This window comes from Nasonia vitripennis, assembly GCF_009193385.2.
Source record: "Nasonia vitripennis strain AsymCx chromosome 4 unlocalized genomic scaffold, Nvit_psr_1.1 chr4_random0008, whole genome shotgun sequence".
Taxonomy (NCBI): domain Eukaryota; kingdom Metazoa; phylum Arthropoda; class Insecta; order Hymenoptera; family Pteromalidae; genus Nasonia; species Nasonia vitripennis.
In genome coordinates, this window is record NW_022279644.1 from 995,295 (window position 1) to 1,011,460 (window position 16,166).

The following is a 16,166-nucleotide window of genomic DNA, read 5'->3' on the forward strand; positions in this document are numbered from 1 at the left end:
ATAGTTTACGCCCTTGGTACATATACTATCATATTTGAAGAATGTGTGAAAATATGTTTTATAAAATAATTTATGAAATAATTTTGAAATATTATAAAAATATTTCAGGAAATATTTCATGAAAATTTTTTGTAATATTTTAAAATTATTTCATGAATATTTCAGGAAATATTTCATGAAAAATATTTGTAATATTTCAAAATTATTTCATGAATAATTTATGTCCTACTTAAATATATATACAGCGACAACGTTTTAGGATATTTCTCTGACAGGCTTAACGGGTATATATTAAAAAAAATAGAGTTGGCATTGTAAAAATTATTAAATTAATTTACAAAGCTAACAGATAGGAATTTGTTGCATATATATCTATATATATATATGTGTGGGGGTGGGGGCGTGTGTGGGAGGGTGCGTAAGTATATATGTGTGTATATTACACATACTTTTTTGGCCCTTTTAACACGTGCTTTAACGTGGCCTGCTATTCACACTAAAAAGAAAATTTGTCCAACTCTAGACACTTGTATTTCTGGTTTTTAATGTATTTTTATTTTATTTTATATGCAGAAAGTCATAATAACTTGATCTCTTTTGTCAATGCATTAATGAGAATTTTGACATTTAAAAGTTACGATACCTGTTTGGATTACGATACCTGTTTTTAAAACTTGGTTGTTGATCTCCTCCGGAAACTAATATACGTAAAGACCTGATCTTTTGCATGACTATTTCTTTTACAATAATCAAACAATATTTAAAGTTAAATTGATCTCAAGTGATATACTTTTAAATTCCACTCGGAGGCCCATGTAAATATTTCAGTGATGAACCAGCATATTCACACATGGGCCTCCGAGTGGAAATTAAAAGTACATTACTTGAGATGAATTTAACTTTAAATATTGTTTCATCATTGTAAAAGAAATGTTCATGCAAAAGATCAGGACTTTACGTATATTAGTTTACGGAGGAGATAAACTTCCAAATTTGAAAATTAGGCATCGTAATCAAAACCACTTGCAACTTTTGAAAGTGAAAATTCTTACTAATGCATTGCACTGTAAAAAATCCGATCGTATATTTACCAGACTGAGAGTTGGAAATTTTATATACTATACTCAGTGTAGTAAATATGTCAATAAAATAGCTGAAATACTATGGCGTTGTAAATGTACTGATGCAGGTGATCTGCGAGTTTTTAAGGTTATAAAATTACAAATGCGCTGTATTAATACGAATCTCTGATATCATAACCAATTTTATGGTAAATTAACGACCCAACGCCATTTTTGAAAAATTACTACTAAAAGATACGTAGATCTAATAAAAATTTTGTATCTAATACATAGGAAATGAAAAAAAAAATGGTTTATTTAAACTGAATGGTTTATTACATGACCAATTTTACATTAATTAAATTACATTATAAATAATCAAGTACATTTTGCACGCTTATGAGACTTTTTATTAACTAATAATAATACATTACATTTTTTACGCATCGTTAATATACTACTTTTCAGAAACAATATCCTTTCTAACATGGGATGAACAATACAATTGCTATGAAATACTGTATGAACTTATAAGTTATAATAAAGCTGATATTTTATGACATGTAATATCAGCAACTTTTATAATTACAGTGATGTAATACCATGTATTCCTTAAATATCTATATATCTTTTTTAAAGTAATTCCTTTGGATGATTATAGAAATTATAAAAATGAACCGTCGAAAAGTAAAGTACTAATTTACATTAACAACGTCTCCGAGAACAACTTTGTTTATTTTGTTGAAGAGAGTAAGTACTTTGCTAGTTACTGTTTTTTATCTAGATCTTGTTGCGTCAGAGGAAAACATGTTGCAAAATTTCATTTGTACAAATTCTAATAGATCTTTTTGAGCATCTGGATATAGTCGGTTAAAAACAAAGTACACTGAAATTAAAAATTGCAGAGTTTCAACGTAGTTACTTGTATACTCAATAATATCTTTAATACAATGATATATTCTGTTGGATCGTTATCTGAAATTTGAAGAAGTTATCATTGAATGAAACAAAAGAATAAAAAAATAACAAAAACGATAATACGAAATTTACCTATGATACATAATTGTGGATCTGGATTTTGACCTGTTTCGAAGCTCTCCGTACCTGCCTGCAAAAATATGATAATATTGAATAAATAATAACATAGATCATTTTATTTTGTGAAATAAAAATAATTTCAATAACTTACAGGAAATCGAATAATCAATGTATCCAATTGTTCTTTGAAATGTTTGCAAACGATTTGTAGTGCTTCAAAAAATTGATTTTCCTCACTTGTATCGGTGAAATTTATGTCTGTCAATCTTTTCATAATCCCATAAGACAAAATTCTGGGAACGTCATCTTTAATATTAACAGCAATTTCGTGTATTGTGTGACCAGTCAATTTTTCGTAATGCCAAAAAATAAATGGTTTATTTGTAAGACATGGCCATACCTCACGAACTTGAGGTAATAAATGATTTTCTTTACTGATGTCATTTAAAAACAATCTTTGAGTTACGCATGAGTTACAAAAATTTTCTTTGATTACTTCTAACATTGGAGGATCTGTTTGATCGTATAAGTTATAAGATAATAACCATACTCTTTTTTCTTCTTGAGTTGTCTCGTCTTCATTTTCTGGTAAATGGTCAGGCTGCCACTGACTACATCCTGCTTGGATACAACTCAAGCTCTTACGTTGATTAATTGGAACCTTAAGCTTTTGGTTGAGGTTGTCTAAACGGTGGGGCCGATTACTATTATTATTGTAATTCATCATTTTCCTGACAGTATTTTCAAAGCCTTGACCACAGCGCTGTCCATTTCTTAATTTTTCTTCAAAACTCTTTGGGTAATGATCTCGCAATTCTGCAGCCACTTTTTGGAAAGCCTTTCGAGGTAAGTGTTTGTCAAAACCTCGCATATCATCAACTATTCTTGTAATTAATTGCTGCTTCAAGGATTTATCGATTTCTTTATCACCTTGGAGTTCTTTTAATGTATTTGAGTCTATAGTGATCCATAGTATCTTGTACCCCTCCCAGTCAGAAAATAGCCTGTCTTTAAGAATAGATGCTATGGTCTTTTCTTGCGTATCTAATGGCGTTTCAGTATCTTCTTTTGATTGTGCATTATCAACAGCATTTTCTTGATTATCTTTATTTTCAACTGCTGGCACTGATTTGGTGTTAGATACATTATCATTGCTTATGATCTCTGCTGAAATATCAACCGCATTAGGCTGTGTATTAGAGTTTTCACTCGTAAGTACCTGACAATTCTGTTGCCATGTTTCTCCGTTTTGTAAAATAATTAAAATCTCTTGACTGTACTCTTGCAAAATATCTGATTCGTCAATGACTGTACCATCTTTCTCCAAAACAATAGATATTCCATTAACGCCTAATTTCTTGTTCGCAGTAGATAAAACGTGGCGTATATCGACGTTGACTACAGCAATAGCGGTTCTTTTATTTCTTTTGCATGTCCATACTTTTAATATCGGCATCTACAAAAATAATCAAATTGTTAACAAATTCATTTTTTTATCAATAGCAGGAAATGATAAATGAAAACAGGAGAGCGCATAGATAGGGATTTACAGGTACTGTGATAGTTGGATCCAAATGTGACAGGTATATACGCGCGATATACGATGTAGTACTTACATAGTTTTATTCGTCTGCATAAAAAGGAGTGTATTTCATTAGATAGATAGGTGTACATTTGATTATCGTTTCATATAGGGGATCGGCTGATAATAAATTGGAATGAGGGAATATTGCAACGCTTTTTGATCTACACGTGTGATCATTGTGTTGTGCTAATTCGTATACACCAACATGCGTATTATAAATTATTTCATAAGTACTACCTAAAAAATAAATTTCTGTATAGTCACTTGTGATGAGTATTTGATTTTGCATATAACTAGATTTCCGTACAAGTTTTTATCAACACATATTGACATATTTTCTTTATACTCTACTCCTTGAAAACAAACCTTATCACATACATACTTAATAAAAGAATGATTTTTTTCATTATATTCGTTTATCAAATTGACTGTTAGGTCATCATATTTTTGTAACTTATAATCTACAGGATTGTTAAGTTCAATCACCGACTCAAACTGATTTTTTAATGAACACTGTAACAATTCGTGTTTTTCCGCAAGCATTTGTGAAACGTTTTTATAATTTTGAGATGATTTCATAATATTCTTAAAATAGCGGTGTTTGCTTTCGCATCGAAGCGCCCATAAATGTTTCAGTGGACCAAACTGAAGTATCAGTTCAGGATAGTGTAACATAAATTCATATTTAGATCGCAAACGCTGAGATGGAAAACACTGAAGTTTTAATTCTATGAAACAATCGATTTCTGCTTTTAACAGTTCGATTGATTAAATGAAATTGCTGGAGCACAGACAAGACTGCAAACTTGTCGCAGATGCAGAATCAATTGCCACACAGGATCATCAACATCCTTCACGAAGTCTGCTACTGCGATGGGAAAAATCAAGAGTAATCTTCTTATTTGAGTCGCCGAACCAGTAAGTCTTTTTGACTTATTTGTTAGAGTAATTGTAGGAATTGTAATAACTTTTTCTGTACAAAACTTTATGTCGTGTAAACGAAAGTTTAGTATTCCAAGTTTGAACCACTTTTTTTTAACAAAATATTTTATAGCGAGAAACATATCATACGCTGCAATACCTTCAAACATATCATGTGCTATGCATGGCGGAAGACCAGGATTATATACATGGTAATGCTGTAAGGCATTCAAAGCAGAACCATTTTTTATTCCTTTATACATCTTCTTTGAACTCACTGCTTCGGCTACACATTTTTCGTATTTTTCAACAGTTCTCAATGGTTTTATAATGAAAATATTAGTACGTAATTCCGGTAATGTTTTCTCGCAATAACGACAAAAATCTTGAACTGTACTAAAATTTTCCGTGAATTCTCCTATTTGATGACTACCTAAATTATCTCCAAGCATGGCTACGATTGTACCTTTAATTTAATTACTTCGTCCGCGATATTAATATTTATACCCTGCGTTTCAAGAATTTTTAAGTCATCAATTAATTGTTGCAAAATTTGATTCCAACTAAACAGTGTTACATATTTCTCCGTATATAAAAAAATCAGTTTTATGTTATCTACTTTTGACATTAAATGGGCTGGCAAATTACCCAACATAAGATGAAATCCAATGATTTTGAATTTTCCTCTCGAAGGTCCTAACGGTGTACAAATTTCAAAAGCATCTTGAAATAAAATTAGTTGCAACTTATTTTTGTGGATCGTAAATAATCGAATATTTTTAAATACAGTTCCATCTGTAATATTAAACAATCCATTTGCATTCTTTCTTAAATTACTTTCGGTACAATATTTCCTAACGTTTTGATTTAGTAACATATTTTGTAATGTTTTCAGAATAGGGACGTAACTATATTTACATTCCGTGGCTTTACCTTGATGATCGCACAACTTTATCTCTATGGGTTCGATATAACTAAAATTATTTTTATAAAACATTTTTCGCGAATAAGCATTTCGTAGAGAACCTGTTTTTGAGTTGTGAGTATCAGTCATACTAGTAAAAGAATTATGAAACATTTTTAAAACAAAATCTTTGTCAACCTCTGACATGTTTGCATTTTCAAAACCAGATATAAATTTTTGTTTACAGAACGTGAAAGATGAATAAATACTATCCATGACACCTTGTAAAACTGGCTCTGTAGCAAAGTCTTTAGCTGATAATGTTAAATACACTTCAGCTAATGCCTTTGCTCCTGCATCAGTGCTTTTGACTGTATTTAATTCAGAGGCATGTTGGATCGCTTCTTTCGTGACGATCTCCTCATTTGAAGCACTAATTAATAAATATTCTTCAACAGTAGCATTATTGATTTGGTCTGAATTTGCTTCAATTATACGGTCAGGATTATTAGAGTATACGTCATATTCATTACTAATTTCTTCGTTTAAAAATAAATTCGGGTGGAACTTTGAATTATGGATCGCATAAGCGTTTGCAGTTGCGAAAACCTTTTTGGACACATGCACTTAATGTGATCACTTGCTAACTGTATGTGGTATTTCAAATGTTTTTTCAACTTGAATATATTTTTAAACGCAGAATTACAATCATTATGCTTACATTTAAAAATACCATTTTTATTATGTCGATGAAATAACAATGTGTGTTGATAAAAACTACCATAGGTATTTAAGAATTTACCGCACAAAGGGTATAAGCATTGGATATTAAATTGTATCAATTGACGATGAATATGTTAATGGCGATTATGTTCGACTATAGTTTTAAAAGTATGCGTGCAATATTTACAGGGAAACTTTATCAATGAAAAAGGGACTTATTGGATAACTGTATGGTTCATCAATTCTAAAAGCTGAAACATATTTTAACCAGCTTACTATAAAATTTCTATTCTTCAAACTCTAATCATAATTATTTTAATGAAAATTTCCATACTTGTTATAAAAAAAAAGATCTTAAACCCTATCTAATTCTTAACTCACTTTTAAATACTTGTTTATTGTTGTGGCTTCAATAACTGATGGGTCGCAATGGTGCTCAAGATGTATGTCGAGTTGGTTCGATGATGGACCTTGTAATGAGACTCCTATCGACGTCAGATTCTCATTGTAGTAGTATTTCTTGATACAATTGGCCCAGCTTCCGTTAACCTATAAGACAAAATGAAATCAATATACAAGAAAAACAAAGTAATATGATGCAAAATGCTTTGCATAACATCCATTACTGTACTCGGTTACTTCATATCAAGTATGCTTTTACTGCTTTTGTGAGTATTGCATACGTATTGAAAAGCACAGCTAGTATAGAAAAACCAATAGCTATAGAAATATGATCATAATGTAATTATATTATGCTGTAATGCATTAATTCCAAAACTAAATAAGCACATTTTCATAAATAACTTACCCACTTTGGATCATATTCAAGTTGAGTCCTTTTCAACTCTATCCCTTGGCACTCGCTTAGCAAGAAAGTGGGTTGCGATGGTGCTCTAAGTGTATGTCAAGTGTGTTCGATGATGGACCTTAGTAAACATGCCAATATTCATCAAGTGTGATAAACGACGCTTATCCTCACAGTCTTCCTAGACCATCAAAATACAGCACAGCTTCCGTCAAACTATATGAGTAACATTCAATAAATAAATGAACATATATACGTATGTTATAAGCAAGGTAGAGTATTATAGAAAGATGTGAAAATTTCTTTACAAGGACCTTTATAGAGAAGATTTGATAAAGTGCTCAAGCACCAATCTTCTTGCTGAGCAAATATAGAAAATGATAAACTTGATATGAATCATCAACGATTAATGACAAGCTGAGTATTCGAAAAACAAAAAGATTTTAGAGTTTTAGTCTGTTTAGTTAAGGTAGCACAATATTATATAGTATTAGTGTAAATTTCTTTATCAAGCTATTTTGTATTAAATGTGTACTAATATATAAACGCAATAGAATTTAGCACTGAACTTAACCTACAAAAATTTTCAGAATGTCGAAGACCGGCCTGCGATGCATTTATTTATACTATTGTATAATAAGAGCACTAAAATAAGCACACTTACCTGTAAACTTTATTTAGTTGCTGGTAAAACTCGATCAGAAATCAATAAATTGTGCAATAACGCACGCAGCTAGCCCATGCGCCCAAGCCATCAGAGGATTTCTTTCTTTTCTACGAACTTACGATGTTCCGTTGTGTATTCACTAGGTTTCTAGATTTATTACTATTATTTTGCCGTTTTACAAATATTTGTAAATTTAAGTTGTTGGTAACAGTGCTATACTGTGAGTAGTAGATTTTTTCCAACACTCACTGTAGTCAATTTACAAATATATTCGTTGATTTACTATTTCATGATATCCGTACGCATTTCATAGCAAAAATTTACAACGAATATACGTACTTTTGCTTATATTCAGCGTTGTAATAAATTTACAATTTATTGGTAAATCTATTTCGATTTTTTACAATGCACAGCCAGAGTTTTCGTGTTATCATCCTGATGGTAACACCAGCACTGACCCTCATTATTTGAAATTTATAAATTTTACTTATTTTAAGCAACTTATAATAAATATATTAAAGGTTACAAATTTTGAATGATTATCACCTGATTATCATCAACATTTTATCTCACATAAACGCATATTTATAACTATCAGCTTTATTAAAAATACTGAGTCGAAATCACCTGATAATCAACTGATGTTTTGGCATGATTATCAGATGATTATCAGCTGATTATCGGTTGATTGTCATCTGATTTTTTTCAGTAGGGTATATGAATAAATTTTTTGCCTTTTCGTCTAAATTTTAATGAAACTATAATACGACTATACGAATCAATCTTTATACGACGACTATATGCAAGGTTAATTGCAGTTGACTATGTGAATCAATCTTTATAATACGACTATACGAATCAAGTTTTTGTTCGTATAAGTCGACTATATGAATTAATCTCCATAATACGACTATATGAATCGTTATAATACGACAGTAGTAAGAAGGGCCATATAGCGAGACAGGCGTTATTGATTTTCCCCCTCCCCTCGGCTTCGGGGCCTAGGCCGGTATAGCGTTACCCTCTATCTCGTTATCTCCCTCTCGGCCTGGGGGTCTGTTAAGGGCATTTTTGATTTTTCGAGGGGCAGATAAGGTGTACCTATTGCTAAGTGGACATTAAATAATGCAACAGATATGTCCTTATTTGAGGCTGACATGGTGTAGAAGCGCTATATTTGCGCTCTCCACTTTCATGTGTGTGCGTTTGTTCTATACGTATGGATGTTTTTGTGGCCCTGAAAAGGGCCGATGGTTTCTATGAAATATAAATTATAATTTTTTATAACCCTTTTTTTCGGGTATAGATCCGGTATTTGTAGAGTATTTTTCTGTAATTGATTTGAAGGCGTTTTTTTCTTCCTTCTTTTGGTTTTTCTTATCATCGATGAGTGGCTTATAGCCGGTCTTTTTTGTGCTGTACTCCTGACCCATCGTGGTTGCCTAGTCGTCTCCAAGTGAGACGCGACGCTATCGGGCGCTATTTATAGCGGTAAAATAATAGTTGGAAATAGAGGGAAAAACGTTACGATCTCCAGATAGGTAAACATTTATTGTGAAAGCCGATTCTCTCGTTTAAATTATCTGTTCTGTTGGTTCTACGAAATGTTTCTAGTTTAGTGTGTCGTTTTTTATAACACTCTCTATAACAGTCTTTTTTTACCCCACTGTCATTCGAGCGCGCTAACGCTAATTTTCCTGCGCATACACCCATCTTGCGCATTGGCTGATTGCCGAATAAGGAGCTTTAATAATTGTTGCGGTATAAATAAGGAAAGATGTGATGGTGAATAATAATAAAATGTTTTTTTTTAATGTATTAAAAGTTTATTCAGGAAAGTATATACATGGTGTACGCAAGAGGTTAAATTTTTAGGCAAATTTTACATAAGTTAGTACATCTTTTGCGATGAACGGTAAACCGGACACGAGGATTTCGGATAATACAATTCTCAAATATTGCTCTTTAAAATTGTCGTTGTTATCGTCGACCATTTTATCCAATACAAAGCCTTCTATAGCGATGTTATGTCTCGAATAAAACTGTTTAAATTCCTTGAAATCTGTCAAATTGTTCTTAATGTTTTGTGGTTATTCGGCTCCCAGAGCAGTCTTCAAATATTCGAGAACGTAGTCGTAGGTACGGTTTACCTTACCGACTAGAGTTTTCAAAGCATCCAAACGTTGATGGACTAGTGAACTATGTAGATGGAGTCCTTCAAATGTTGGGTGTTGCATTACTATACCCGGTGGGTTGGATGTTTTCATTTTTTTACAAACCGGCTGAGCGATTTCTCCTTCTTCGTCTTCTTCGCTTGGCTGTGTGTTTTTAGGCCTTTCGTCGATTGTGATTGACTTGATGCCGTACGCGGTTGAAAAGTTTAAGTCGTGATTTGTAAGATAGATCTTAACCGGGTGTCCAAATTCGTGATAAAACGAATAAGAATTGTTCAAATAAGCTGTTATAGCGTCAAACTGTTCTTTTAAAAGAGACCAGCTGTTTTCGTCAAGAGTTATGTTTTTGTACATTGGCCCGTTACTTATGATTTTAATAACTTGATGATAGTACCCATCACTGTACTCCAGGCCGATGCAGACTCTCTTTTTGCTAGTTAATATTACTTTAATATAATTTTTATAATACATACTCTATTTTTTTTTAATTTATATAATATACTTGCTAAGCATGTCAGAGAAATGTCATTAAAGATTATCTTATCTGTATTTATTTTTAAATGATTTATATATTGGGAACATATCTACTATCTTTACTATGATTAGAGGTTATATAGACAAATTTATTTAAAAAATATAAAAAGAAAGCCTTACCAATGAAAACAATACTTGTAACTTAGATTTATATGCGATTATATACTTACACCAGGAAAATGTATGACGATATTTCTTTGTCAATTAGCGTGATGACTAATAATTTTATTGATTTTATTATTTTATTAAATAATCAAAATAACACGTGCTGAGCTGAGCATGCGAGGAATCACAAGTCACATATAAGGTTAGCTGAATTTGTATAGCTTCGAGGCTAGACTATAGACTCTCGAGCAGTCGCACTGCGCCCTTTACTCTGAAGTTATAGCTGCGGGCAGGGGAAATTGCGCGGGGTGTTGAAAACGAGCTATGCGGAAAAGCACACAGAGATTGCACTACAAATGCAAGTTTATAGATTTAAGAATCGAGAATAGAAAATGTATGGATATTCGATTTTTAACATCGTTAATTTTAAAGTAATTGCCAATTACAATTGCGAGTATAAATTTAATTTTAAATAATTAAAAATTAGATTATCATTCAATTGACAGAAATTTTTATCATTCTCCTTAAAAAATATATATGAGTCGTATTTTTTGCGTCAAACCGCTCAAATATCTTCGTTTTCATCCAGGTAATTATAAATAATTGAACTTTATGAAAAAAAATTAATAAATAAATTGTTGCGTATGTGTGTGTATATATATATATATATATATATATAGTGTTATAAGTGTTATATATATATATATATATATATATATATATATATATATATATATATATATATATATATAAATATATGTATCTATTACGTATGATTGGGTGTGTGGCGCTATGAGCGCGAGGTATTAAAGCGTACGACGCGCGCGAGTCTCTACGAGTATCCGCTCGCACCTAATAGAGAGAACATTGAATATACCAGATATAATTGTATATACGAGTGTCTTTATTTCTCGCCCTTTCCACGTACACCCTCCAATAATATTACAACAGGTTATGGGCCCGCAGGATCCCAACGACTAAACAGGGTGTACCGCTAGTTTACAAATAAAATGCAGTGTTTGAGCGTTCGTAAGTGGAACCGACAGTGGCAGAACCGTTGCGAAAAGCACTCAAGATTCGAACACAAGTGCGACCGAAATGGCGGCCAACAGAGGTAAAAATTTGGCCTTGCTCCAGAGCATTGAACGCCTATCCGGTGCAGAAAACTATCACGACTGGGCAGTTCTGATGAAGGCTTACCTGGAGCACGAGGATTTCTTCGATGTAATAGTGGCACCTGCTGGCAGCACTCTCAGCACCGACGCTACTGAGAAAAGACTCTCGCGAACAAAAATCATTCTCTCGGTGGATCGTGTGGTATTAAGTCAAATAGAGAATCTGGAATGTCCGAAGCAAATTTGGGAGACGCTGAAAAGGACCTACGCGAGCAAAAGCTTATACCGAAAAACCAGCCTGATAATTGAATACACAAAGATCCGTTTAGAAGACTGTAGCTCCACGGAGCAATACATCGACCGTATAACAACAGTACATCAGAAGCTGAAAGACATTGGAAAAGATCTGGGAGACGACTTCGCAGCCTGCATAATGCTAGGCGGACTTCCCGAAGAGTACGAGCCTATGCGGATGGCCATGGAAAGCCTCCCAGACTCAGAAATCACAACGGAAAATGTCAAGACAAAAATACTTCTCAAGGTCAAGGCAAAACGAAGAAGCTAAACCCGAAGAGGTAGGACTCTATACTTACAATCAAAACAAACACGCTTAACGTAGAGGCAGTCAATATAGGAGAGGAATCAATTCCAAATCCCAATTTAGCAATGTACGCTGTTATCGCTGTAATCAACGCGGCCACATTTCAAGGAACTGTAGCTTGCCAGATAAGCGCCAGAAAAATAACCATCACGCAAATCACGCGAGCTATGATGACGACCAGGATAGCTGCGACGAGCATGACGACCAAGTTGCGGCTTTTGCCTTTGTCGGACTTACCGCAAAAAATCAATTAAGTCTGGACGATTGGATCGTCGACTCCGGAGCCTCTCGTCACATGTGCCACGATCGCAGTGCGTTTGTAAAAATTAAAAATTCGCATCTGGCAAGTATAACCGTGGCAAATAGAGAGAAAGTCACTGTAAAGGGTGAAGGCGATGTAGTCATGAAGTTGAAGGACGGAACACCGATAAGACTACTAAATGTCTTGTTCATCCCCGACATCACCGCAAACCTCATCTCCGTCAGTGCAATACACAAAAATGGGTATAGTGCCGATTTCATGCTATCCGGATGTAAAATCAAGATCAATAAAGGAAAAGTGATCCTAAACGCAGAAATGAAAAACGGCGTGTATAAGGTGCCCTTCGTTCGAAACAACGCGACAGTCTTGCAAAACGTCAAAAAGCTGAGTTCCCCCTGCAACCACCAGGCGGCACTAGTAATACCTGATAGAACCCAAAACATGCGCCTATGGCACAGGCGTCTAGCGCATTTAAATTTCAACAGTGTAAAGCAACTCAGCTTTACACTGTTGAACGGAACAACCGAACAGTGCGATGTATGTGCGTTGGCAAAAATGTGTAAAAAGCCGTTCAGAGAAAACGAGAAGAGAGCAAGTGAGATATTGGAGTTAGTGCATACCGACCTGTGTTACATAACCCCAAAATCGAACGGGAATGCCACATACTTCCTAACGTTTTTGGACGACTACAGCAGAAGAGTTTTTCTCTATTTCTTGAAGAGTAAAGACGAAGTATACAAGAGCTTCGTACATTTCAAAAACTACGTTGAGAACGAGACAGGAAAGAAGATAAAGTATCTCCAGAGCGATAACGGAACGGAGTACCAAAATTCGAGGATGAAGCAGCTGTTGGAGAATTCAGGTATCCAACAGAGACTCAGCATACCAGACAACCCTCAGCAAAACGGAAGAGCTGAGAGGATTAATAGGACCCTAATAGATAAGGCTCGGTGCATGATCTTGGATGCAGGACTACCAAAAACCTTCTGGGCTGAAGCCGTCGCAACCGCTGCCTACATCAATAATCGCACTCCAAAACGCTGCATAGGTGACAAGACTCCACACAAACTATGGACAGGCAACAAACCAGACTTATCACACGTAAGGATTTTTGGCTGCAAAACTATGGTACACATACCACAGACAAAGAGAGATAAGATGGATGCGAAGGCTACCCAATGCATCTTCATCGGCTATTGCTCTGACAGAAAGGGCTATAGAGTATGGGACCCGTCAGCAATAAAGGTCACAGTCAGCAGAGACGTGACCTTCTATGAAAACTGCGACTCACCAGTAGCTCCAAAAGAAAAAACAAGGAACACCTCTAGCCTCCCACTTATAGATAGCTCAGATGAGAGCGCAGAAGAGAATACGTCAACTTATGACTCAGATATGGAAATCGACCAAGGCATCACAACCAGTACCATCAAATTACTACAAGGTAACAAGGAAGGCCAAGCACCACCAAGCACTGAGCATGTACATGCAAGGGAGACACGAAGAACACCAAGAGTAGCGAAACCAACGCCAAAATACGAGGAGTACCTCCAAAGCAGAAAGCGAAACTCTCGCACAGTACTACTGGCAGACTCCATAGAGGTTCCTGAAAAGAAATTCAAGGGCAAATTGTTAGAGCCCAAGGATTATACTCAGGCCACAGATGACCCGGATTCACATTTATGGAGCCAAGCCATGGACAGCGAGATGGACTCCATATACCGAAACTGCACCTGGGAGCTGTGTGTCCTTCCACCAGATGCAAACCTCGTCACTACAAAATGGGTTTACAAGGTCAAAGTCGAGCAGAATGGTGAAATCCGTCGAAAGGCAAAGCTGGTGGCCAGAGGTTTCAACCAGGAACTTGGAGTGGATGTGAAGGAAACGTACTCACCTGTAGTCAAATACACCACCCTTAGGCTGCTGTTCGCCCATGTAGTGAAGGAAGATCTGGAAATAACGCATTTGGATGTGGAAATAGCCTTTCTGCAAGTAGACCTGGAGGAAGACGTATATATCCAGCAGCCTGAAGGTTATGTTGATCCCCATCATCCAAATCTCGTGTGCAAGCTAAAAAAGGCCATCTACGGACTCAAACAAAGTGGACGAGTCTGGAACATAAAACTAGATGGCATTCTAAAGAAACTTGGTCTTCGTCGCTGTGAGCACGACCCCTGTGTCTACACACTCTCAAACAACAGCAAAAAATTGAAACTGGCTGTGTTCGTGGACGACTTGATAGTCTTCTCAGATTCAAAGAGGCTTATACAGGACATCACCACAAGGCTGCAGAAGTACGTCACTATAAGAGACCTCGGGGACGTCAGAAGGTGCTTCAACGTCAACATCATCAGAGATAGGGAGAAAGGACTCCTTTTTATGAAGCAGACTGACAGCATCACCCGTATCCTTAAGGAATATGGGATGGAAGAATGGAACCCATGCAGCACACCCATGAGTGTGGGATCAAGTCTAGCACCAGATACATCTCCAAAATCAAAAGCACAACTGGAAAGGCTACGTAGGCTACCATACCAAAACGCCGTAGGATCCCTTATGTACCTGCTCCAGATGACGAGACCAGATCTTGCATACACCGTAAGCACCATAAGCCGATATAACACCTGCTATGGATTGGAGCACTGGCGAGTCTTGAAGAGAACTCTGCGATACCTGCAGGGAACCAAGGACTACGGATTGTGCTTCTCCAGAGAGGGTAACCAGCGGCTGCAAGGATACTGCGACGCTACCTGGGGATGTGACTCGTCAGATGGTAGGTCTGTCACAGGTTTTGTTTTTATTTTGCAGGGTGCCGCTATTAGTTGGTACTCCAGAAAGCAAGTAACAGTCGCAACCTCCAGCACAGTTGCAGAATACCAGGCCTTGTCATCTACAACCATGGAGGCTCTTTGGCTAAGAGGCCTAGCGATGGAGTTAGGGATACAAGACAATCAACCCATACAATTGATGTGCGACAACAAAGGAGCTGTGGATCTAGGCAAAAAAGCCAACTTCTTCCAGACCACAAAACACGTGTGTATAAAACACAACTTTATCAAGGAAAGTGTTGACAGAAGGGAGATCGAGATAAAATGTCGAACATAAAAATGTACAAATGTGATCTGAATATTTGAAATCTACTGTAATTTACGATGTATTTAAAAAACGGGGCGTGTTGTAACAGTGTTTAAATACACGTATACATGTATACATATATATATATATATATATATATATATATATATATATATATATATATATATATATATATATTACGTATGATTGTGTGTGTGGCGCTATGAGCGCCAGGTATTAAAGCGTACGACGCGCGCGAGTCTCTACGAGTATCCGCTCGCACCTAATAGAGAGAACATTGAATATACCAGATATAATTGTATATACGAGTGTCTTTATTTCTCGCCCTTTCCACGTACACCCTCCAATAATATTACAACAAATTTCATTACGTATTTATTTATTAATTGAAAGAATTATAAAAATGTTATTAATTATAATCTATTTTTTACGCATGTATATTATCTGTAAAAAATAAAATAAGGAAAAAAGTACTTACCGCGTTTTTTCTATTTTTACACAGCGGTCACCCATCCACTTACGAACACCAAGTTACGCTGTTTAACTTTCGTAATAATATCCTACGGGATTTTTTCGTA

The 16,166-nt window shown here is 35.2% G+C and overlaps 1 protein-coding gene across 2 annotated transcripts; it reads right to left on the reverse strand.

The window, feature by feature from the left end:
- Window positions 1–1,376: 1,376 nt before the first annotated feature.
- On the reverse strand, window positions 1,377–8,159 carry LOC107981207. 2 transcript variants are annotated; one of them, XM_031930094.2, is made up of 6 exons: window positions 7,702–8,159; window positions 7,041–7,253; window positions 6,614–6,781; window positions 2,251–3,555; window positions 2,112–2,169; window positions 1,377–2,036 (listed from the first exon to the last, which is right to left on the reverse strand). In XM_031930094.2, exons 4-6 carry the CDS (start codon window positions 3,553–3,555, stop codon window positions 1,954–1,956), a joined length of 1,446 nt encoding a protein of 481 aa, XP_031785954.1. In that variant the 5' UTR covers window positions 6,614–6,781; window positions 7,041–7,253; window positions 7,702–8,159; the 3' UTR covers window positions 1,377–1,953. The 2 variants fall into 2 exon arrangements, with proteins under 2 accessions (XP_031785954.1, XP_031785955.1); XM_031930095.2 differs by lacking the exons at window positions 6,614–6,781; window positions 7,041–7,253; window positions 7,702–8,159 and adding an exon at window positions 3,716–3,946 and having other exon boundaries at window positions 1,380–2,036.
- Window positions 8,160–16,166: the final 8,007 nt, after the last annotated feature.